Source organism: Neolamprologus multifasciatus, chromosome 22 (assembly GCF_963576455.1).
Source record: "Neolamprologus multifasciatus chromosome 22, fNeoMul1.2, whole genome shotgun sequence".
Classification (NCBI taxonomy): Eukaryota; Metazoa; Chordata; class Actinopteri; order Cichliformes; family Cichlidae; genus Neolamprologus; species Neolamprologus multifasciatus.
In genome coordinates this window covers 14,509,004-14,533,049 of record NC_140459.1, presented here as the reverse complement: position 1 = coordinate 14,533,049, position 24,046 = coordinate 14,509,004, and the positions used below count along the sequence as shown (strand labels likewise).

At 40.0% G+C, this 24,046-nt stretch overlaps 4 protein-coding genes across 5 annotated transcripts in view; all 4 read right to left on the bottom strand.

Moving 5' to 3' along the window:
• LOC146493163 (cytosolic non-specific dipeptidase-like) overlaps window positions 1–7,262 on the bottom strand; it is an 8,313-nt gene extending 1,051 nt beyond the window's left edge. Inside the window, exons 1-10 of one of the 2 annotated variants that reach the window (XM_085148508.1) lie at window positions 7,027–7,262; window positions 5,824–5,902; window positions 5,355–5,498; window positions 5,098–5,260; window positions 3,341–3,429; window positions 1,621–1,821; window positions 1,454–1,538; window positions 1,188–1,348; window positions 913–1,077; window positions 333–474 (exon numbers count right to left, since the gene is read on the bottom strand). In XM_085148508.1, the coding sequence (XP_085004634.1) occupies window positions 333–474; window positions 913–1,077; window positions 1,188–1,348; window positions 1,454–1,538; window positions 1,621–1,821; window positions 3,341–3,429; window positions 5,098–5,260; window positions 5,355–5,498; window positions 5,824–5,883 (1,210 nt within the window). In that variant the 5' untranslated portion in view covers window positions 5,884–5,902; window positions 7,027–7,262. The remainder of the gene's footprint in view (window positions 1–332; window positions 475–912; window positions 1,078–1,187; window positions 1,349–1,453; window positions 1,539–1,620; window positions 1,822–3,340; window positions 3,430–5,097; window positions 5,261–5,354; window positions 5,499–5,823; window positions 5,903–7,026) is intronic. The other variant, XM_085148509.1, reaches the window with a different exon arrangement.
• Window positions 7,263–9,179: 1,917 nt separating this feature from the next.
• LOC146493162 (zona pellucida sperm-binding protein 4-like) lies at window positions 9,180–12,325 on the bottom strand. The gene is made up of 12 exons (XM_085148506.1): window positions 12,151–12,325; window positions 11,612–11,923; window positions 11,414–11,529; window positions 11,088–11,334; window positions 10,899–11,021; window positions 10,642–10,814; window positions 10,341–10,438; window positions 10,066–10,211; window positions 9,787–9,964; window positions 9,576–9,711; window positions 9,322–9,396; window positions 9,180–9,252 (listed from the first exon to the last, which is right to left on the bottom strand). Exons 1-12 carry the CDS (start codon window positions 12,293–12,295, stop codon window positions 9,244–9,246), a joined length of 1,758 nt encoding a protein of 585 aa, XP_085004632.1. The 5' UTR covers window positions 12,296–12,325; the 3' UTR covers window positions 9,180–9,243.
• Window positions 12,326–13,131: 806 nt separating this feature from the next.
• dus3l (dihydrouridine synthase 3-like (S. cerevisiae)) lies at window positions 13,132–20,269 on the bottom strand. Its single transcript, XM_085148512.1, has 16 exons — window positions 20,229–20,269; window positions 19,931–20,021; window positions 18,896–19,151; window positions 18,453–18,801; window positions 17,556–17,590; window positions 17,365–17,457; window positions 17,138–17,179; window positions 16,825–16,977; window positions 16,591–16,707; window positions 16,312–16,377; window positions 15,836–15,946; window positions 15,472–15,568; window positions 15,213–15,288; window positions 14,027–14,215; window positions 13,624–13,752; window positions 13,132–13,508 (listed from the first exon to the last, which is right to left on the bottom strand). The coding sequence occupies exons 2-16, from the start codon at window positions 20,005–20,007 to the stop codon at window positions 13,436–13,438; spliced, it is 1,863 nt and encodes a 620-aa protein (XP_085004638.1). The 5' UTR covers window positions 20,008–20,021; window positions 20,229–20,269; the 3' UTR covers window positions 13,132–13,435.
• A 689-nt stretch (window positions 20,270–20,958) lies between these two features.
• On the bottom strand, window positions 20,959–24,046 carry mterf1 (mitochondrial transcription termination factor 1). Its single transcript, XM_085148500.1, has 2 exons — window positions 23,929–24,046; window positions 20,959–22,828 (listed from the first exon to the last, which is right to left on the bottom strand). The coding sequence occupies exon 2, from the start codon at window positions 22,810–22,812 to the stop codon at window positions 21,649–21,651; it is 1,164 nt and encodes a 387-aa protein (XP_085004626.1). The 5' UTR covers window positions 22,813–22,828; window positions 23,929–24,046; the 3' UTR covers window positions 20,959–21,648.

Below are 24,046 nucleotides of genomic sequence, written 5' to 3'. Positions count from 1 at the left end.
TAGCAGGTCTCTGTCTCCTCCTTGTCTGAGCTCGCCACAATATGTACAAGGCTTTTGGATAATAAATTTGCTTGTCTTTGTTTTTAATGTCCTGAAACATCTGCCTGAGGACATGAGCTGAAACATGACAAAATATTTTCCTCTTAAAGAAAAAGTATCAACATGTAAACTGTAATAAAGTCAGTTGTATTATAGCAGGAGAAAGTGTTTTACACTTTTGTAATACAATAAACACAGAACTGATTTCGACTTTGTATCAAGATAACAGAAATGGGTGAGATTGAGTGAACTCCCTCTCTGATCTAACAGCTTTTATCATTAAGTCCTTGTACCTGTCTTCATGGCCTTTCTCCCTGCCATGTAGTGTGGGTGGTTAAAGTCTGAGACCCAGGCCTTTGCCCCATGGCCCATGTTCACTTTCAGTTTATTGGGGGTTCCCAGTTCAGCAAACTTCTTCTGCAGATGATCGACGACCTTGAAGAGGGGAAGATAACTTGTTGGAGCTTTTATGCAAAAACAACCAGGTGCTCACTATGTGTGCAAAGGGTTGAACTGTATTAGGTGAGGCAAAAGAAACTGACTTCCTTGGTTGGTTTTTCTAATTTTATGCAGGTATATTCTAATTCCTGTGTATTTTATGACCTGTGACATTGGTTTTCTGTCTAAATAAAGTTACCTTCATTCACATTAAATCACTCCAGTTTTCTTTACTTCATAATATAATATATTCATAATATTTCTCATTTTCATACATTGCAATTTCTTTTACACACTTCTTAAAAAAACAATGCATGGCTGAGCAAATCATCTGAGCAACAAACTACCAATAAGTGGCAGAGATACAGAGCAACCTCTGCTACATTGTTTAGGTGAGTGCTATATGCCATCATTGTGACCTATCACAGTGTTTACCTGCTTCTCCACAACTTTGGGGTCCATGTCAGGCACAAGGCGGATGGAAAACTTGCCGATGACCTTGCGAGGAATAACCGTCTTGGCTCCTGCTTCAGAGAAAGCCCCCTCAATACCATGAAGGGAAAGAGAAGGATATCTCCAACGGTGCATGAGGATTTGCTCCTACGGTGGAAGAAATAAAGAACACTAGGTTCAAAAAGTGTGAATGACCCCAAATCATACAGCACATTTCCACCAATGAGTGATGTGAACAACATAAATAATTTCTTTGCCTTTGTGTCATGCAGCAGCTGGCAAACCCCCACATCTTTACAGTACTCATCCAAGTCAAAGTCGATCTTCTCGTACAGCTTTTGCTCCTCTGCTGTCAGAGGCGCCACACTGTCATAGATCCCAGGAACCAAAATCTTACCCCTTTTGTCAACCAGGGAGCCTGTGCAGGAAGTCACAATCACATGATTAAAACTCTAAACTGCTGTAAAATAAGGTGTGTGAGACTAAAAAAAAAAAAAAAATCACAATTATCAGCTTCACTTGCCCATAAGTGCGATGAGGTCGGTCATGGCCTCATGAACAGAGCCACCAAACACCCCTGAGTGCAAGTCCTTTCCACCACACTCCACCTTGAGGTTGGAACGTAAAACATTATTTTAAAATACACAGCTTGTGTCTCTCCCCACCAACAATAATCCAACAGGACTTCACCTCAATGAAGAAATAGCAGATTCCTCTCAGGCCGTAGGTGATGCAGGGTTTGTTCTTGCCCAGCCAGTAGTTGTCAGAGATGCAGACGTAGTCCACGTCTTTAAAGAAAGTGTCCTTTCTAGAAAACACAAGATCATCCAGACCCTCAGATCCAGATTCTTCCATCCCCTCGAAGCAGAATTTGATGTTGATGGGAAGGTCCTGCAACAAGAAGAGAGATACATAAGAAAGAAAGAAAAAAATCAGCAGACTAAAATTTGGTCACTGGTTCAAGTTTAAATTCAGGCTCATTGTGAATCTGTTTTTCTCATTTTCTAAAGATAAAATAGTTGATTAATCTCATATTTTTAATTTGGACTCCCTGCACATGCTTACTGTTGATCTTTTATCTCCAGCCTTTGCTACGCGTGAACTTTCCTTTATCGCTTTAAAGTACAGTCCAGTACAATTCAGGAAAAAGCAAAGACGATGTGCTTCAGTTTAAACTGTTAGGTTTATATTGTTGATTGTCATTTATGCTTAGAAATATTTAACCATATATGCTTAGAGGTATATAATCAATTGTGTAGTGATAGGATGTGTGATCCTTAGGAGTCTGCAAAGTGTTCTGAGTGTTCTGGCATTCACACCCACATCCTGGGAGCATGGGAGAGGTCTACCTTCTTTTATTGATTTGTGGTAGGATAAACGTAGCTATGTCAGTTTTAGTCTAAGTGCCTTTTGTTTAGATGAACTGCTGGACTTCCAGACCAGCAGGTTTAGGGAAGTTGTTTATGGGGTCACACTCTGACCCCACACACACACACACGCTTACACAACGCACAGACAAGGTACTCTTTGTGTGTATGTAGACGTCATATGTTAATGCACCTATGTATATTCATGTAACCTCAATAAAAGAGCAGTGTTACGGGGGAGCGGACGAGAGCAACTGGGGTCAAGCGAAGGGACGGCGTTTGTCCAGTTCTCTCCCGTGCACGAGAAACATAAAGGACTTTGCCTACTCGTGTCTTGCTTTGCTGTGTAATTAAATTGTCCTTAACGTTCCAGCGAATAGGTTTATGCTACAAACCTATCATAAACATTAAGTGATTCCTGCCTAAGACAATCCTACCCCGGGACCTTTGACCAAGACATTTACTGCTGACAGCTCTGAAGCAATCAACAAGTGATCTGCAAATCAGTGGTGTACTTTAACACAGAGATAATCCATTTCTAAGAATGACGATTAATCAGTTTGGAAATGCAGCCGTGTACTTAGCTGTTCCATGTTGCAAGGCTTTGTTTTTATCACCTTATTTCTAATTATGCACATTAATAAATCAAATACAACCTTAACATACTTATTATTACACAGGTTTTACATTTCTCACAATAAGTTTTAATAATAAATCTGAGCATGAGTCCAAACTAAGCATATAATTGATCTTATGTGTGATATGAATGACCCACATATCATTTTAGAATACAGTGCTATATAGTAGCTATTCTGCTTTATCATCACTATACAAAAACAAAACAAAAACCTTGATAATATTCTAAGTAGCGGTGTACATTTACAGATTCTGAAATAAACCATCACACCTCAATATACTCCTGTCAGTAATTTCAAGCATTTCAAGTCACTGTTCAAACAGGGCTTTTTTTAAGAAACACTAAAATATCATATCATCTTTCAACTATCTGAACTTGAAACACCTTTTGTTGGCAGTAACTGTACCTTTCCGATCTTCTGATACGCTTCAATACAGTTAAACCAGGCCAACACTGGACCCTTGTCATCAGTAGATCCTCGTCCATAGAGCTTACCTACAAAAAGAAAACTTTATTTCAGTTTCAAGGTTCTAATGAGAAGATAGTGGAGTTGACAAATGACACTAAGGTTATGTTTATTACATAGTCAGCAGACGACAGTGCCCCATTTTAAATCATGACTAAGATTATGTGTAACAATATGAAACTCTTGTTCATGATTTTTTTTAAAAAAAGGTCTGCAGCAAGTTTTTGTAAAATGTGACATAAGCAGCACTAACACAGCTGAGCAGGCAGGAATGAGACAGCGAGAAGAGGATGTGGCATTTTGTGTCATCTGACTCAAAACGCACAAGATCACGCATGCTGAGTCCAACAAACCAGAACTTTAAGGAAGCAAAAAGCTCTTTAACATCCATCCATGTCTGTTTAAATCCAGATATATGTTGTAATAATACAACACACAGAAGAACTAAACTTGAGCCATTTTGCCTTTTCACAAGCCGAGTCTGTTCCAAAAGCTTCTAATAATAACTTTATGGGTTCAACTTGGCCTGAGAAGACTGGCGATAAGACTGCAGCTCTAACAAAAGATGAGCTAACTAGGCTGGACTTTGGAAACATGCTGCAAGCTGTTACTGCAAGCAGAAAGCTTATTAAAGCTTGAAGAACATTTAAATATAATTCAACCAATCTAAACACCAAAGAGAGAGTTTGATGTTATTGATGTTGTCGCGAGATGACCCCTGTCCTTGCACCACCCCTGCCATACACCATGATGAGGCCTGTTGAGATCGCCTAAGATCAGGTGTGAATGTGGGTTGAAGCACCTGGGATCGGGTCTCAGGCCTGCATTGGTGGTGGCTGACAGCTGGTGTTGTAATCCACCATCTTTGTTCCAACGATGGTTTTTGAGCAGAGGCAAGGTGGTTTTGCGACTAATCTCCAGTCATTGTAATGACCAAGTGATTGTAATGACGTGAGCCAAGGTGAGCCCTCATGTCAGGTGATAACATGATCAACGCGTCTCAGGGCCATCTTGAGAGGGAATAACGCCAACTAAGGGTTAAATACCTGGGACACACAACCATTTGTTTTTAGAAGGAGCCTCTTGGATGAGAGGTGAAATGTCTTTGCAAATTTAAAGAAGACCAACTGCCTTGTTTTTTCAAGCTCTCAAGACAATCCTGTGACTTGTTTTGTGTTACTCATCTTTGCATGTCAGACACATTCGTAGTCTGCATAGTTTAGCTTGTTGATGGCACGCTTTCTCTTAGTTATAGTGCCATATAGCATTCTCATCTTGCACTACCTACCTGCTGACTGGGTTTGTTTTTGTTTTCTGTAATCTGTTCATTTAAGACCACTAAAACACTGTGTCCTCATTATTTTTTGTTGTTTTCATAGTAATTGACCAGCTTTATTCATCTTAGAAAATTAGTTAATCTTCTTCTTCTTTTAGTTTTGCCATCTATTCTATCTACAGGACAGTACGGTAGCTCATTTTTCAGTCATATTTGATATTATAACTTTGCTAAACCAAAAACTACCCAGTGTAACTTGCAAACAACTGGATACAGAATCCTTAAAGTTTTAATTTTCATCTATTTTTACAAGCCCAAAGCGCGTTCCAGCTGACTTCAGTTACTTGCATAACTTTCCAGCTCAGAAGCAGCTCCAGGGTTGTTTTGTGCAGGACACAGGCCAAAAGTATTCTCCTCTTACCGTCTTTCTCCACCAGAGTGAAAGGTTCTGTGTCCCAGCCATCATCGATGTTTGCTGGCTGAACATCAAGGTGCCCGTAAATACACACCGTCTTCTTGGCTGGGTCTGATCCTAACTGCCCCAGGATGATAGGAGGCAGGGGGATCTCCTCTCCTGAGGGAAGCTGCATGAATAATGATTTGTGGTGAAATTTAAGTAGAAAAGATAACGCAATATACAAATGATTAATGCATTAAGAAATGTAACCAGTGCAAGACCTTCTGCTTGCCAACGTCCACCAACTCCACAGTCCCTCCCAGCCTCTCGATGTCCTTGGCTGCCATCTCCATCATTTTTTTGATCTCCCCGCGCTTCTCAGGCCAAGCAGACACACTCTGGACACCCACCCACTCAGCGAGGCGCTGAGGACAATTATGAAAAAGGGATTTAAAGAAATTAAAATAGGTGTTTTAGGCACTTTCGTCATGCTCAAAAAAGAGCCACAGCAAGTGATTCTTAGGACATCAGACCTTCTACAAAATTTGACTAAAGCAGCAGTTATAATATCTGGTTTTACAGTTGGCATCTACTATAGCGCCAGCTTAAGTGAATGAGTTACAATGCTGTCCAGTTTAAAGTTAGCTCAATAAACCATTAAATCAAATGACAACCATACAATGATTAAACAGCCAAGAGGTCTTACATTGAGTCCAGCATAACTATTATATTTTTCCTGAGTAATCTTACCTGCACATACAGGTCCTGGTGTTCGTCCACATACTTGAAAAGTTCTGTGAGATGAGACATTTTGTGCCGGCAATGGGATCTGAGGGTTAAACAAGCAGACTGGTGTGAGTCCACCTCTGGGTTTGTGCAATCTTATGAGAGGACAAAGACCACGCCTTCCTGCTAATCTGCTGACTGCTGCTGAATTTGCAGCTCCCATCCTGCACATTAGGTCATGAGACTTAAGCTTGTTTCACATCATAATTTCTCAGATCTACAGCTGCAGTTGATCAGGACTTTAACACCAGGCTTTCAGAACAAAACAGCAAGAAAATGTCAAGAAATGTGCGGCTCATAATGCAAAGTTACAACAACTGACGCAGTAAAGGATAATGCTCAGTTCTGTGCCTTCTGGTCCCTGCTTCTACACTTATCAGATAACCTAAAAGCCACATGCTGATGCAGTAAATTAATTAAGGTAGTTGAACTTTACTGTAAAATGCCTCACTCGCTGAGTAACTGCATTTAAAGTACTGTTTAAACTAAATGTACTTATCATAGAAAATATCATCTCATGTCTTAACACCTTAGAGTTGTGTGGCGACCAAACATAATCGATCTGCACAAAAGATAATAAATTTTGTTTATTATTTATTAGTATTAAAACAACAGTTAGGTAGACTATGGTTGATAACATGTGTAGACGTGAAAAGATCACTTAATTGTGTGAAGAAAGCCATAAGCAACAATTAAACCGTGTCGTACTGAGTGAGAAACTGAAAGAAGGCCATGAAAACTTCAGCACACACGGAGGTTACTTTTCACAGGTGTGCACTGAAATTTGGACTCGCCCTTGTTTTTGCACGACCACTCCTCTAGACCATATATCTGAATATTTCCATGCAAAATAGGCACAGAGACTTAGATGTAATAGTTAATATAGTTCTTTTTTTAAGCGGATATACCCTTTTTCGACTTGGTACTAGCGGGTTTTGTACAGCATGCTATGGAACACGAATAATGAGGTGGTAAAATGGCAAGTGAAAAGAAACTAAGTTGGCTAAGCTAAGCGGATGCTGGAAGGTAGGTAACGGGTCATTGGAGCACCGTTATATCTACCGTCTGGGTTAATGTGACCGAGAGCTGATCTAGCCAAATACTTTGGTCATTTCTAAACTGCAAAGAGAAATATTAAAATCTACCTGTCTTGTCAAACAGACTTACTGTGTTTTTATTCCAGATCAGCTGATGTAAACATGTGACTCCGGGCCCTTCTCACCTGACAAAGACTTCCTGTATTTGCTAACGACGGACAACTCTGTGAGGTCTGCAATAAAAAAAAAAAGAAGCAGCAGCAAAACAACAAACGCTACTTGTTTTGTGGGGGGAAAAACCCAAAGCGATTCAACTCGTGGGGTAAAAACAACCCAACATATGAACTGCTTCAAAGCGCAAAGAATTATGGGTCATCGGAAGCTGCTTCGTCACGGGCGTCTCATCGGAAAAAAAAATACATTTACTTCTCAATTGTTCTCCGGTTTGTTAAAAATGACAAAAAAAATAGTTTTATTTTATCTGCCACCACCACATAGACATAGTTGCACATCTGTTTCTTTGCATTTTCAAGTTAACGAAAGAGAAAAATATTTAAGAAAGGACTCCAGTGTTAAGCAGTATGGCACATGGAAAAAAGCTTTCACTATTTTAAGTATAGTAGACTTTTAGTTCCTCTGGTTTGTATAAAGGACTTTACCTGCATATTCATACAAATATGTTTCTTACAAAATTATTGTTGCGGCTCTTCCAACCAACGGCCGCTGCAGGCTAAACATGAGGACACAGATGACGCGCAACAATAAACACATGAGATAGACCTCTGTACTATTTGCTCCTTTAATTCCACTGTCCACTATACAAAATCAGTACATGGGATCAAAACATGATACAAATGCAGAGACTGCACAAACAAACGAATGCAACTTACAAACATTACACCAAGTACTATGCCAAACTAGAGCCTCTGGCTATGGCATAAATTAGTGCACTAAATTAAACTCAAGCTGCATTTTAAAAAAAAAAAAAATGCATCTAAATGACTCAACATGCTCACCCTACCTACCCTTCTGCTCAACATCAGGTGCAGTGAACAGGTGAGTGCAACCACATTTATCATCTAACACCCATTAGTCACGCCCCACACCCGTGCACCAATACAATGTGTGCATTTTAACCAACCCTCTTAATCCAAAAAAGGAACTCATATGGCTCCTACAATGTTGTAAATGGATCAAGCTCACTGAAAACTTCTAATTTATAGGGGATTGGGATGTTAACAGCACATAGCTTTAGGTCATTTACTGATGGATGTTTATACTTTTAACCTGATTATCAAGATGGGTGTATGTCAGGAAGCTCTGAAGATGACTTTAAAAAAAATAAATAAAAATTAAACAAATTAAAGCATGTTAATGACAAGCAGCCACATGTAAATGACAGGCCCAAAGAGGGGAAGCTTTTAAATTTGTTTTATGAAAACAACATCAATCACTGGGGGGAAAGGGGAGGCTACAGTGATAAAAGCCAGATTCCTTTAGATTTGTGGGACCACTTTGATGTCAACAATGAATTATAAAGGGACTGCCAGGTATACATCTATAAAGACAATTATTCAGAAGTACAAGTAATTTTAAAGTCTTAAACTGACAGCTGAAGCAGTGACCATAAGGCATTGTATCAAGTATTTATTTGGAGTGCAAGATGATTTTCCGGTAGTTTGATATATGGCTTTGCGGTCAGGCACAATGAGAATCTGAGGAATTGACAGCAAGTTGACAGCGACAGGCCAACACTGGTGCAGCTTCACATTTCACACAGTGAAATGTGATCAAATCACAAGTGCTAATCAACCAAGGTCACACCACCTTTACAGCACTTCCTCCACACCCTGCTTTTTACAAGTTTTAGATGAAGACAAACTTTGGACAGAGTCTGATGGGTTTACCCATCAGTGAGGGGCTCAGACCCACTACTCCATGACTAAAAGAATCAGCTCAGGCATTTCTAGCACATCCCACTGGATGGAGGCCCCAGGACAGACCCAGGTTCCCTTTGAGTACATTATGCAGTACGATGGCAAACTACACTTGAAATTGCACTAAACTTATGGTCATTTCACCTAGACGCAATATTTCATGTGTTTGCTCAATGTTTCCATTGTATAGCATGCACCGCAGTATTTGATGATCACTGAATTGTTTCATATTTTAGTGCTTGATAAGTTCAATAAACAACATTTCAATGTGTGGATCTGAAATGCCAAACCCTGAGGTCCACACTAGTTATACCTTGCAGTTCTTAATGACGACAAAAGATCCATGCATAGTGAATTAAAAGGCTTTATTTTCTTAGTTAAATCACAATGTTAGTTTCCAGATCAAATCCTTATTGAACCTGGAAGAAAATGAATCTAATTAGACCATTAAACAAGTTGCAAATTATCACCAAGATTTAGCGACTCACCCTCCCATCAAAGCACCGCTCATCACATCTCTTTTCTGCTGGCAGACAAACTTCTGCAGAGCACATGAAATAAATCTGGCAGGGAATGAACACCATGTGAGTTAATCTTTCAATATCCAAGGCAAACATTGACTTTAAAAACAGTTTTCTGCCTAGAACCCAGACAACATTTTTTTTTTTTTTTTTTTTTTTTTTTTTTTTTTTTAAACGCATGTAAATTAGGAACTGTTCCAGCATTAACTTCTCCAACTCACCTCTTCATTTAGGTACTTGTTTGTCCTTTGATCCATGAACTGGAAGGCACTCACTATAAAGCGTTTTTCATGATTCACTCCAGGAACATTGCTGACTTTAAGTATGGACACATGTGGATCATGAGGATTGGCACACCTGCAGACAAGCATAACTTGTAGTCAGAAGTTCAAGATAACCTTCAAGCTCTAAAAGGTTGATGGTTGTGCTTACCCTTCATAGATTAGCACCAGAGCATTTCTTGCAGAACGAGGATATGCAAGGCAGTAATTCACAAGAATTATTGCATCTGCGTTAGGAGAGCTGAGGCGCAATTCAAGATACACAGGGCGGCCGAGGAGCAGCCGCAAGGGCTGATGGTGATGGTCATAGAAACTTGAATAAGTCTCATCTGTTGGGATGAAACAGAAGGCATTTAGCCAGTCTTCACACCAGCAGAGTTTGTCAAGCCTGTTTACTGTAGTTTGTTGGAAAGACAATTCAATGCCCAACCTTTGGCAATTCTCAACTCGACACCATATAAACTGTTGGAGATTACTGAAGAAGGCATACTGGAAGGTGGGGTCTTCACCATGTAGCCAACACTAGCCATTGACTGAGCAGTGCCCCATTTGTTATAGCGGCACTCAATCAGGAATCTACAAGAGATGAAAAAAGCCATTAATACCATGTGCCAGTCTAGGACACAGCATACTGCTCACCATGTGCCCCTGCCCCTCAGTCTGTTAGATTTGTTTGCATATTAAAATCTAGCACAAGCCACTAACCTGAGTGGATCAGTTCTTGTAATGACACCATACTTTAGATTGAGAGCGTGAACAATACTCTGCACTTCAGCCAGGTATATCGTCACCTCACCAACATCCTGTCAACACAAGTTACATTGGATGATTTACTTACTGAAGTGCAATTTACAAAAATACAAGCCAGCACGTTAAAAGCCAAGTGTCTGCTTAAGTCGCAAAACCTTTGTACCTTTTAGGAGAACCTCATACCAGTGACGGCCAAAAGGTCAAAGCATTCCTACAAAGTTTGCCAAGTAACAGCTTTGCTGGAGGGGTAACTTACATAAGAATGGGTTCCACATTCTGTAACTTTGAACTTAAAGATGGCGACCTGGTTGTTAACAATGGCTGGTTTACACTCTGGATTTCCAGGAACAATCAGTCTGGTAGGATCCACAGGGATGGATGCAGAGTTGTACCGAATGGCAAATACAAAATGTTGATCCACTGTGCACTCTACAGGAAGGATAGAAAAAAGCCACTTAAGTTTCACGGATTAAAAATTCAACATTTATACCATCTGTCAAAAACTAGCCTTACCTTCAAGTGGGTAGTAGCAGACAGACGCTAGCAAATCCACACAACAGCCCATGGCCCGACATTCTGAGATAGATATTCCATAATGACCACATCTCACCTGCTCTCCCACAGGGATGCTGCAATCTGAAAAAGGGAAAAACAATTAATTTCATCTGAATAATATTAAAGCATCTTCTACAAACCACTCACGTTGTCTTAATGTTGGTGATGATTGAGGGAATGCTGGTTGGGGCAATCCTGGTTGTGGTACTGGAGGAACCGGTAACATAGCTGGTGGAACCAGTGCTTGTGGATCTCTGACCAGTTTAACACACATCAAGGGCCCACCACCTGAACGTGGCGCCATTTCTGGATCAAACTTGTTGCAAGATGTGGTCGACACTCGTTTCTGGCCAAGTGTATCGGTGTACAACAGCTGTAGACTGAAGCCATCCACCTATAATAAATTGTAAAATAAAGTTTAATGACTTCCTGTTAAGCAAAACAGTCAAGGGAGAAACTCTTAAGCAACTTACATGCCGCTCCACATTGCACCCATTGAAGGGTACAGTTAAGGTGTTCTTCAGCGGCTCCACTTCATAACCACAGTTTTCTGGCGCACCAACAATAGGCAGCAGACTGTCCCCAGAGCCTGGAGAAAGTACATGCCAAAGTTTTATCAGACGGAGCAATTCAATCTATTACAAATCTAAAAATCTAATCCAAGTACATACCAAACACCTTGACCTCACTCAAAGGTCCTGTTGGCAGAGTAATTTGGAAGCCACTTTCACTGCAAACAACTTCTAGATCAGAAGCAGTTGGATTACAACTGCCTGGCCAGCTCCTTGGAGGCTCATCTTCAAATTTTACTTGGAACCCACGGTCCACACCACCACCATAGTGCGTGGGTCTAGAATCATCTATGGCCAAGTCATCATAGTCAACATCTGAGTCAAAGTTTTCACTGCTGGCAACACCTTCAGCTTCAAGGACCACATCTTCAAGAATTTTAGCTTCACCCTGGTCAAGGCCACTACTGTAATCTGGACAACAGAGGTCGTTGTTAGGTCACTGATAACAAGATAAAAACCCCATTCATATGGGCAGGAAAAGCCTGAAGTGTAGCGTAATAAACATGATGTCCATTCCTCTCAAATCTATATTGTAGGTTGTCACCATTAGCCGTCAGGCAACAAGCTGTTAGAAGCCACAAGTCGTAGGTGACCAATCCTGATAAATACACCTGCCCAACCGTCTCCCTGCCGTTTACCTGTAGGGTCATGTGGTTCGCCCCTCTCTCCGGGCTCATACAAACTGCGCAGCTGAGTTTCATTTATGCGCTCCCACCCCCGGACGGACACCGGCAGCAGAGTCCAAGTCAGGACTAGCAACAGCTCGAGCCTGCACCCAGCCATTCACGTGAAAGCTCTCGTGCAGCTGCAGGAAGCCTCGCGCCCCGCTACAAATACTGGCTCCAGCTTAATTGATTGCACCTGCTGCCTCGTTACAGGCGGGAAGGAAACTCGCCTGTTTATTTATTTATTTTCAACCTTAATTATTATTCATTTAATTTACATTAATCTGGACAATATTTTATTATATAGGGTATGGCAATTTCTTTTTAGATACTATGAAAAATCTTTAAATCACTTAAAGTTTCTCTGCGGTGGCCGTAGACCTTAGATGTAAACAAAAACCCAACAATTTATCTTTCTCGATTGACGTTTATTTTCGTTTTAATTTGGCGCAGGCATGTTTAAGAAGTGGACTAGCTGGGCTAGTGGGGCGCGCTGAGAAAGATCAAATGACCTCTGCACTAAAGCAGTCCAGAAAATTGGACTTACAAAATATTTTTAATTATTAAATAATGTAGCTTCTATTTATATACAAGGAAACGGGGATGAAAGTGGTTTCATCCCCGTCTATGACAATATTTGTGTCTGAGCTTGTGGAAGAAAATTGCAAAGTCCAAACGCAAATGTTTGGTTAATATCTCAAAATCTCAACTTTCTTACTGAAACCTCAAATTTAAGATAATAATCCAAAAGTTTGACTTTTCCAGTGAAGAAAACGAGCTTCCCTTAAAATCTCTTTATTTGCCTTATTTACATCATTTATCACTTCTTGCTCAGGTTCTATTATTGCTTTTCTTTGTTTTATTTTTTATTGTTGCATATTTTAACAAAATATTTCCAACCAAAAAAGAGGTAATATAGAACTTCAAAACATATTTACAAAATTCATGCAGACAGATGATCTCTGTTCAGTATTTGTTTGTTTAATAAGGTCAAATAAATCAAACAATTTCCTTCAATAGAAAAATAAAATGACACAAACATCTTGTTGTTGCGAAACATTTATTTGCACTCAATTACATGAAAACCGATGTATGTTTCTACTGCAACACAGGTCAAATAAACAGACTATTCTAGAGTCTTTATCACTTAAAACATAAAATATCTTCTCTCTTTGAGCTTGATCTCTTGAACAATTTAGAAAAAATAAGAAAAACCCCACAAATCTTGATGATTTTAATAGCTGAACAAAAAAGAAAATCACTTATAGGAGTTGGCTTTATGCTTAGGCAAGAATTCAAAATTCTTGGGTACGGGTCCAAGCAGCATTTCACTGGAAAGTGGAAAACAATTCATAAGACACTCATTATTACATTTTGCATTTTTAAAATCTTAATTTTGTGCAATCTTGAAATGTAATTCTAGAAAATAGGCATGTTTGTACTCACCTTATCCTGATCCAGTCCTCCACGTTCTGACTGGCCATCAGTGTCTCCAAATAGTTCCTGCCCATGTAGTACGGAGGTCTCTCATTGATCTTCTGAGGCACTCGTTCCAACAGGCCCACTGGAATATATCTGAGAACAGATGGAGGGAGAAGGAAAGTAACGTTTACCACAGCAAACAGGAAAACTTAACAGTGAGAGTCAGATGAGTGAAGTGGAATGCAACATAGTCTATCACACATTTTCAGCTATTAAATGTCCCCAGTCTCATAAACTAATGGGAAAAGACCACAAATAAGTCTGTTACCCTAAAATTATATTAAAACAGCTTAATTGCACAGAATATATGAATCGAATTGCTCACAGAAGAACAAATGCAAAATTTCTGAAACGTGTTGTAGCCCACCGGCACAAGAAGGAGAGCCACTCAAGCAAGAAGGTGCGTGTCCTCTCCACGCCCCTAGTGTCGGAGCCCCAGTGCTCCAGGCCAAAGTTGCTGAAGTCCTTTAGGATGTCCAGTCGCTCACTGGACGAAATGTCCCAGTGTCGGCTCTCCTTGATTTCAGTGAAGATCCAAGGCTTAATGAGAGCACCCCTATAGAGAGAGAACCCCGAGAAGGTAATAAATAAATACATAAATAAATAAATAAATAAATAAATAAATAAATAAAGTACAAGGATCTTCCATCCAATGGAGTAATCTGTGGTCAGTGTTTTCTTTCTATTTTCCTCTGAGAAACAATGTTTCCACACTTCAACTAAAAATTATACATGGAAAAAGACACCCACATATTAGCCTTAAGACCTCTGACAATTTGCTGCTGGGTTTTAAAACAACTTAAAAAGATTCTTGATTTCACTGAGGCAAAATACACTCATGGCCACTTTATTAGTTTCACCTTGCCAGGACTGGATTGGACCCCATTTTGCCTTAAGAACGGCATAAAATCTTTGTGGCATAGATTCAACAAGGTACTAGAAATATTCATCCGAGATTTTGGTCCATATTGACACGACAGCATCACACAGTTCTTGTAGATTTGTCAGCTGCACATCCACGATGTGACTCTCGTGTTCCAACACATCCCGAAGCTGCTGTGTTGGACTGAGATCTGATGACTGTGGAGTTACTGTGAAGTCTGTTAGGTTGCGGCAGTAAATGATGCTCAGTTGGTTCCACAACCCTAAAGTGTGCCAAGAAAATATCCCCTACATCATTACACCACCAGCCTGAACCACAGATACAACCCGGGATGGATCCATGTTGTTTATACCTAATTCTAAACTTTTGATCCAAATGTTCTAGCAGAAGTGGAGTTTCACCAAAGCAGGCAGCAGTCTTATATCATATTGCAATTTTGGCTGTCAACTGGAAGCAGTCTGAAATATTTGTGTTAAGAAACAGTGGGACACGTGTACCTAATGAATGGCCAGTGAGTGTAAACAAATATACTTGAACTCTAATAATGGAAACAGTTTTAAGTGAAATCTAAAAACAAACTGGCTGCAGACCATATCAATTCCAGATGTCATCTTATCTCTTTTTAAGGCATTTCGATCATTTTTTTACGCTGCAAGGAAATGACATTAACCTTGCAATCATGATCCCAGAAACTCCGGTCTCTTTCGCTTTCATTGCATCCTCATAGGACAAAATGTCTCCGTTACCTAGAAAAATAAAACCAAATCACCCTGTCATTAATATGTACTATAAAAACATGTACAATAAAAACACTACACTGCATTCTGTGCAAGGTTTTACAACCTAGAGAACACCAAACTAAATGCATGAAACTGTTTAAACATCAGGAGGCTTTTGTCTTTTTGTGTAACCTTTACAAATCCACATACCAAAAAGTGGGATGGGGCTAGCCAGCTTGGCACATGTTGTGATATAGTCCCAATCGGCTAACTTTGTGTATCTCTGCTCTCTGGATCTGCCATGCAACTGTAGGAAAAACACAGCGTCAATGTTTTTTAATAGGAGAGGCGTATGTAAACATGTTATACATCACCGAACAGAATAACATCTCGAGAATGATTCGTCACTATAGGATATTTACATTTACATAAATGATACCGATTCAGAATTATGGATGCTTACAGCTACACTTGGCAACTCTGTAAACCTAGAAATGAAATTTCCTTTTTATCATGTTGATTTATGGCATAGGGACGATTTCACATTGCTCAAACATGCTCCTCTTTTACTTACTGTAATCATTGAGACGCCCCAATTCTTCATCTCTGGAATGAGCTTGTGTGCTATGTTAGACTTTTCCTGAACGCCGGTGCGGATCTTGACTGTTAGAGGGACATCAAGGACCTACAGGGAGAAAAATGTTTTCATTCAGCCTTTAACTGAAGGCTGTGTGTCTTTTATCCTGTCTTCTTTCCCTCACCCTAAAATAGTCACAGCACATGGCTGCCCTTCCCTGAGCCAGGATCTAATAAAGTTGTTAAAATTGAGTTTTTTCGTCCCACTGTTGCCAAATGCTTTTCGAGGGGGAATTGGGGTTTTCTCTCAAATACTGTGCTTAAAATATAAAGCATCTTGAGACAACTGTTTTTTGTGATTGGGTGCTATATAAATAAAATTGAACTGAACTGTAACTTTGCAATGATCCACAAGAGCAACAAAACTCTCCTTCTTGCATCATTACCATACGATAGGCAAAAAGTCATACTTACATAATTCATTCCTTTGACTATTCGTTCAAATTTTCTGGTACGTGTCATCAAGCCGCAGCCTCCGCCCTGATGGGAAAAAAACAAAGGCCATCTGTCAGTGACTGTCATATTAATGTTTAACACTTCCTCTCAAATGCTGGTATCTGTGCTCTTTGTGCTGTAGTATAAACACACAAAATGCATCTGACTGCAAAATAGGAAGTCTCAATTTGTCTATTAGGAAATGAAAGAAAAAAGGTCACAGTCTGAGCATTTGGGGGGGGCAAGTTAAGAGTTTACCTTGTTGTATACGAGATCAATGGGACACCCAGAGTTGATGTCCACAAAATCAACTTCAGTGTTGTTGTTGATGAGCTCTGCACACCTCGTCATTGTGTCGGGAAAACTGCCCTCCACCTAGAGATGCAATTCAGGCTTTAAAAATCACAGTCCTTGCACTCTCACACAAATCCAGACGTCTTACCAACAACCCCCTCTATAGGACTGAATCCTTCAGAAGACTTTAAACATCACCTGAATACCGAACACATCTTCACTTTCGTGTCTCCTCAGGAGGGCCCACTCAGACTGGTGCCCCTGCAGCAGGTTTGTACACATGGCCATCTCCCCACATGTGATGTCTGCACCAAAGCGCTTACACACGCGACGGAAAGGCAGATTTCCACACTGAGGAAATTAAAGAAATACTTGCTTTATCAGATCCAGACCTCATTTACAGGTCATTATTTAATTGCACTTGCTACATTCCTGGATTTAAAGATAGAAATACATTAAAAAACACAACTACTACTAACTCCCATACTGATTTCAGTGTGATGGTACTTACAGTTGTTAGAGGGGCGAGATAGAGCTTGTCTTGAAAATCCACCTTAAGAACAAAGGCAAAAAGAGGCATTAAGCAATGCAATTTGACTGTAATTTAAATCGTGTAAATATTCCCTATATATATATGAGTATCAGATGTCTGCTGATTAGAACAGTTTATTAACACATCTTGTTTATCGTTTAAACAGACATGAAAACTCTGGAGGAAAGCGACTGGAAGAGATATACCTGCTTCTTTTCACACGGGCGCAGCTTGATGACATCTGCATCAGTCAACGGGCCGACGGTCTTCACTGGAGCAGACTGTTTATCTGAGCTGGTCTACAGTTAGTCAGAAACATGAAAAACACACGCAATAAACATAAGGCTCAATGACAGAGTGGTCAGTAAGAGGGAATGCTGTTAGTAGAAAAGGTTACCTGTACTTCAGTAGAAACAGGCTGTGTTTCTCCAGCTTGATCAGCAGAAAATTCAGATGCACATAGATCCCATGAGTGAGACAAAGGAACAAATTAAGATACACTAAAATTGATAATGCATGTATGAGTATGTAGCAACAGGTCAACACATGTGCAGGTTAAAAGAAACAGAATAGGAGTGTATTTAATCTACTAAAACTGGGTGAGCTGGTCAAAATTAAGGGTAATTTTATGAAACAGCAGCTCTTGAAGCATAACTCCACAGATTTTACACAGTTCAATCAGTTTGTGGCATATTATTGCACCAATGAAAAAGAGATGCTTTCAGCCTTTGTGGCTCCTGATGGCAGCCAAGTTGCCTTATGGGTAATGTGGCTGTTTACTCAGTATATCGGTAAATAAGTAAACTGCTATTTACCAGTGTTATTCTAAATTCTTCTCCATTAGTACCTACTCGGCCAAAATGCTCCATACAGTTTTTAGGGGTTTCCATTAGGTGGTAATACCTGGTACTGGGTACTTTTTTTTAGTACGTACTCAGCCGCGGATTCAAGTGAGCTGATCTGAAAATGTGACATCAACAGTTTGCATACCACCAATAAGCCAATTAATGGTGACACTTGCTGAATTATGAGAATGTCCCCTTCACAAAAATAGAAAATCACAAGCTATAAATCACTGGACTTTTGGCTGTGTTGCTATAACGACCCCACGCACAATAGATGTTACTCAATTATAATGGAAAACGACCAAAACCGTGTCGAGCCGAGCCGAGGTAAGTGGGTACTAGTGAAAAAGAGGCTTGAGTGACATACTCAGTATCCGTTTCTTCCTAAAAAGCATGAGCAAAATTTGTGATGGCAGCATTCTTTATAAAAGCCTTTTCACTCGTCTTACCGTTGCCTTGCTGTGCTCCTTTATCTTTGTTGTCTGAGAGTGTTTTCAAGTACTTTTCTGACTTTTCGAAGGACACTGATCGCTTCCTCAGGCGACCCTGGAGCTCCTTACTCATGTTGTTCTTCACCATAGTCCTGCCTTCATACACCTTGACCAGATCGGCCTTCTCCATGGATTTGAAGTCAGGCGTAGTGTGGGCCTTGGCAAAGCGGCAGGACAAACCGTAGGCACATTTTCCAAATGTTTCGTAGATGTGACAGGTTTCCCCAATATCGGAAGGCTTAGAGTCCATATACTTGACAATGTCATGGTCAAAGAAGCACTTTGCTCCAAAGGGGCATTCTTTGTTCTAAATTTATGGGGGAGAAAAGTCACAAAAATAACAATATGGATCAAAATGTATTGCACAGAGGCTTTTTGAATGCAGAGTCAGAGCTTCATACCTGAATGATTGAGTGACAAAGTCGTTTTTCATCGTAGGCTGTGGGCTTTGTGTGCGGCCTTGACTTATTCTGTCCCCGAAGACGCTTGCCATCTGGTCTACCCTCAAAATTTTGTTTCAGCCTTTTAGGTTCAGGTTCCTCCAAAGAAGTCTCCTTTGAACCATCAACTGCATCACTTTCACTGGCTTTCTCTCTTTTTGAGCCCTGCCACTCTGAATCTAACAACCCATGAAACTTGTCTTTGGTTGTAAGGAATCTGCAAACATAAGAAGATGATGAAAGAATCCTCCTGATAAATTTTGTTTTAAATAATGTGTAAAAACAGTCTGCGTGTCTCTAAAGCATTTTAGCATGAACTATATTCACACTGGGAAAAAAGAGTATAATGGGAGTAAATTATGCTAAACTAGAAAGACCCTGTAGCACAGAAGCAGGGGCTATATAAACACTGAAAGCAAAGAGTTCCTTCAACGGAGTTCCAACGGAGCTTTGGAGTTCCTTCCAAAGAGGGCCTTCAACAGCCTTTTTGCTGACAGTGTAACACTCTTTGCTTCATCAGACAAAGCAGCAGGAAGGCTGAAAATAAAGGCAGTAAGTCCTTACTACACCACTGGGGGTTGCAAAGCCCCTGTTTCACCCCTACAGGGTCATATTTTTTATGTTGTGTAAATGAGTTATTATCTCTTGTAGACACTTTCTACAGTTTTTTCACATAAATTCACACGAACATCTTAACAAGTTCAGATGTAGACAGCCTCCTTATAGTCACGTGCCTTGCCAGATGGTCTGCTTTGTTCTTTCATAAACTCAAACACATGGTTATTTATTCAGCTATGCTTGCTCCCATCTTACTAACTGGCTTACGTTCATCATAAAAATCTGGCGTTGTCTTCAGTCCTCTGACTCATGGCTGTCTGTCTCTTTTGAAAGTTGGAGAAAGATTGTTCTAATTTGCACCTTCCCTCTCCTAAAATCTGCTGCAAAAACATATAAATGCGATTTCCACAGTTTTCTTAGTTATTAACGGTATCTTACTCTGGTTTGATTGCAGCTTCACCCTTTGCAGCCACGTCTGCCCTCTTCGAAACGTTCACCTCCTCCGCTGTTTCCATCACAGTCTCTCTTCCTGCAACATTTTAACACCTTTCTAATTAAACACTTCACAGGACCATTCAGCTCCCAATCCTACGTTAGGATACTTTATGCACACATTAAACCAGTTCAGGTACTGCCTTATTATCATAATCAGCTTGCCTGCTTTTCTCTGTGCTCCATATTTAACCTTACACTTCCACCAGTTACCTTCCTCTTGTAGCTGAGTTAGACCACTTACCGATATACTGAGTAAACAACCGCCTTGCTCCAACCGTGAAATTAAAAGACAACTGATGTACAGCACGTAGAAATCAAGTCAAAAGTTCCTGGGGGTTTTTTTTTTCACAACTGGACATGCACAACCCAGAATCGCGAGGAAACCATTGTGCAGCACCTTAGACACGTCCGTGGTAAACCTGCGACTGAACGTTGGTTCCGCGAACCGCTCGCAAATCTTTCTCATTGCCTTTGAAATCCAGCACTCAGATTCACTGGGCTGGAGTGTGACTAAGTAAAACAAATTAAAAATATACATGAAATGTCTTTATCGTTAGTCTTTGTCAATTTGGTCAAGTCTGTCGCAGCAGCTGGTTCACAAGGCCCTCGCTTTTTAGTTTAACTGACTATTGTTTATTTTAGACCATATTATTTTTAGTCTTTAACCTTATTCAATAATGTATCTATTTATATCCAGTTTTGTTATTTTGTGCAGTTTTCTTTCCTTTTGTTTTGACTGAACCATTTGAGAGCTAAACACTTTGAATGACAATAAAATGTGTTATCAGCCTGCCTGATGTGGCTTTGATGCATTTGTTTGAGACATGAGATTTCTACATGCCTGTGATTCGTATGCCCTACAAAATTGATGTTTACATTGTAATATTTATTCAAACAAATAAGAAATGCTGTCAAATATCCTTTAAATTCTAATAATATATATTAAAAAGAGATTTGCATCATGGATGAGGAGCTGACAAATCTGCAGTAACTGTGTGATGCTGTCATTTCAAAATAGACCAAAATCTCAGAGGAATCTGTGTCATGCTGTTCTGAAGGGAAAAAAAGAGGCTCCAAGTTGGTATTTCCAAAGTGTGCCTAACAAAGTTTTATGGTGACTGTAAATGGAGATCTTTGCTCCAGTCATTTAACTAAAAGAAAAACCCATTTTCTTAATGACTCTTACCATGTGTTGGTTTTAAAATGGCCCAAAAGTCTTCTTCAGTGCTTAAAAACAAACATCACATAAGTCATTCCATAACTTTACCTGTGAATGAAACATTCAGTCAAATGTATTTCACCTTTTGCATTTTTTTTTTTATTTCAAGACAGCATATTTATGTATTGATGGATTAAAACACCTGGGATTTGAGATGAAACATTACATAATGGGTAATCCACTGACAATTTCCTTTTACTCATTAGCTTCAAATGTAATTTCATGTCCCCAGACCTTCAACTTATTATTTTTACTGCTTTAATTACTTCTGTGAGACTAGAAGAATATCACAGGCACAATGTTTAGATTTCAATACTGAAATTAAGTTTGGGATATTAAAATAGCTCAATCATACTATCTCTGAACATGAAACCTGATTATTCTTAAGTCAAAAAGATGAAAAGGTATCAGCCAACACTGTCTGACAGGCAGCAAGCTACACTCATTCTTCTGGTGAGGCAGAAAGTTTTTCTATTTTTGCGGCAAACCGCTTTCGACTTGAATCGAGGATGTTGATGCCATTCTTCTGGAAGTCATAGCCCAGCCTTCTCAGTTCCTCTAGTCGCCCTGTAATGTTTTGTGTGCTGTAGTCCAAAACTTTGGGCTTTTCCAGTATCTGCTTCATTGTTATTCCTCCTTTTAAAAGACAGTCTAGTTTAGAGCTCAGAGTGTCAGGCCCAATGTAGAGAATCATCGGATAGTTGATGATCAGTTTTTTAACATCAGCTTTCCGACAGCCAAGTGCGGTCATCTTCTGCTCCAGGCTGTTGAAATTCTTTTTCAGGTACTCGTTGGAAAGGTCCAGAATTTCTGCCCCGTGGCCTTGAAGAAGAGCCAGCAGTTCTGAATCACTCAACTTAAGTGATGCTTTCAGGTTGTCGATGTTTGTCTTGACTCTCTTAGTGCTTCTGATTAGAATGTAAAGATTTCTTGTAATGACCATTTTTGCAAACTGCTCTGGGTTACTTCCACCGAGCTCTGTGCAGATATCTTCCAGAAACTCCACCATTTGCTTGTTGAGCTCTAAGCTGTTGGAGAATGTCCGCGGGGCTGTGGTCAGCAGCCGGTGGAGGTCTTTGGCATTTAGTCCCAGTGAGACCAGATAATCTATGTTCTTTTCCAAGTTGTCGTTATCACTGGAGCGGAAAAACGACTCAGGTGAGCGATCCAGGATGCTTATGATTTCTGCGTCTGTCTGGAAGATGTTTCTCCACAGCTGCCAGCGTTGTTCCAAGTGTTCAATGGAGCGAGTGATGGCTCGGGGATAACGGGATATTATGCTAGCAATGACTTTGCGGCTGGCACCTTTTCCTTGCAGGAACTGAGCGAGGCCGTGCTCATTAGTGAAGGTTTTACGAAGCACCCCAGGCTGACGCTGGCGTGCCATCCTCACGTCAACTCCCATGAGGTTCAAGTTCTCGAGCAGAGATTCATTCTCCGGGTTTACCGGCGGCTTTGTTTCAGTACCTCCTGTCGAAGTACTGTAAAGCCTTCTGGGGAAGCAGGCTGACGCAAAATGTATTGGAGTGAAGCCAAAAAAGCTGTGCTGCAATGTCACCGATCGCTGCACAGTGAGGAGGGCTCTCACTCCAGGAACTCCTGCCATTTTTATTGAAACATCACTGCAATTCAGACAAGAAAAAACAGACATGTTAATATACAGTCATTTGAAAAGACAGTTTTCACAGCTGCAGTCCTGTGAAAAACAAATTAAACCCCACTGGTTAACAGCTGTAGAACCACCTTTATAATCAGTAAGTTGGAGTGACTGTTTTCTGTGTGACTTTATCAGTCTCTCACTACATTGTAGAGGAATTTTGGAGGTGGTGGAGGTCCCCCCCACAGCACTTCAGTCAGGCTAATGTCTGGGCTTTAACAGGGCCAGCACAGCCCCTTGATTCTTTTCTTTTTCAGACATTCTGTTGTAGATGCTGCTGCTATACTTGAAATTATTGTCCTGCAGCATGACCCAGTTCGGGCCAAGCTTTAGCTTTCAGAGAGATCCTGGAAAAATTGCGGCATTGTGTTAACACACACCTGAATGCTCCGGACCAGCAAATTGCCAAAAACTCATGCAATCATGCATTTGATAAGCAGCACCTAGCTACTACAAACCCTCTTAATTCCTATGGAAGTAATAAGGGTGTACTTAAGTTTTTTCACAGCACTTTTGCTAAATATAAAAAAAAGTCTTTAATATAATTAAAGAAAAGACAAGAAACAAAAAGAAAAGCCACTTGGCCAAAAAAGATGCAGACAGGTAACTGGTGAGCACATCTATTATCATATGCTATTAGTAAGATATGATTGTTTTACTTTTGGATATGTGAATTTACAAATATATGAATCTTTAGTGAAACCATTAAGACATTGGTATATTAATCTTTTTCTTTGCTAATCTGATTTGCTGACACACCGCTACTTTAGTTTCAGTAACCGCTCCAAGCTTACACCAGTGACAGAAACTTTCCAAACAAGTATTCTTAAACTTAGTTGCTTAATACTGGCCATTTACTAGTTATTTACTACATAATGCGTACGTTACTTTGGCAAAGTTATTTACGTTAGTAATACAAAGGGGAGCTTTTATTTATTCGCCCGGGAATAACTAACTGAAGAGTCCAACCAAAGCACACAGTCATTTCTGTTTAGCGGTGTACAATATCTTATCAGTAATAGCCCTTTAAGTACCAGTCTGCTTTAAAAAGTATTAAAAACATACCAAAAGCCAACGTTTCTTCCATGCCGGTAACGTAAACTCCAAGAACTCTCGCGAGATTTTTCTTCTTCGTTATATTTATTGGCTGTAGGTTAAACAACAAAATAATACGATAGCGACA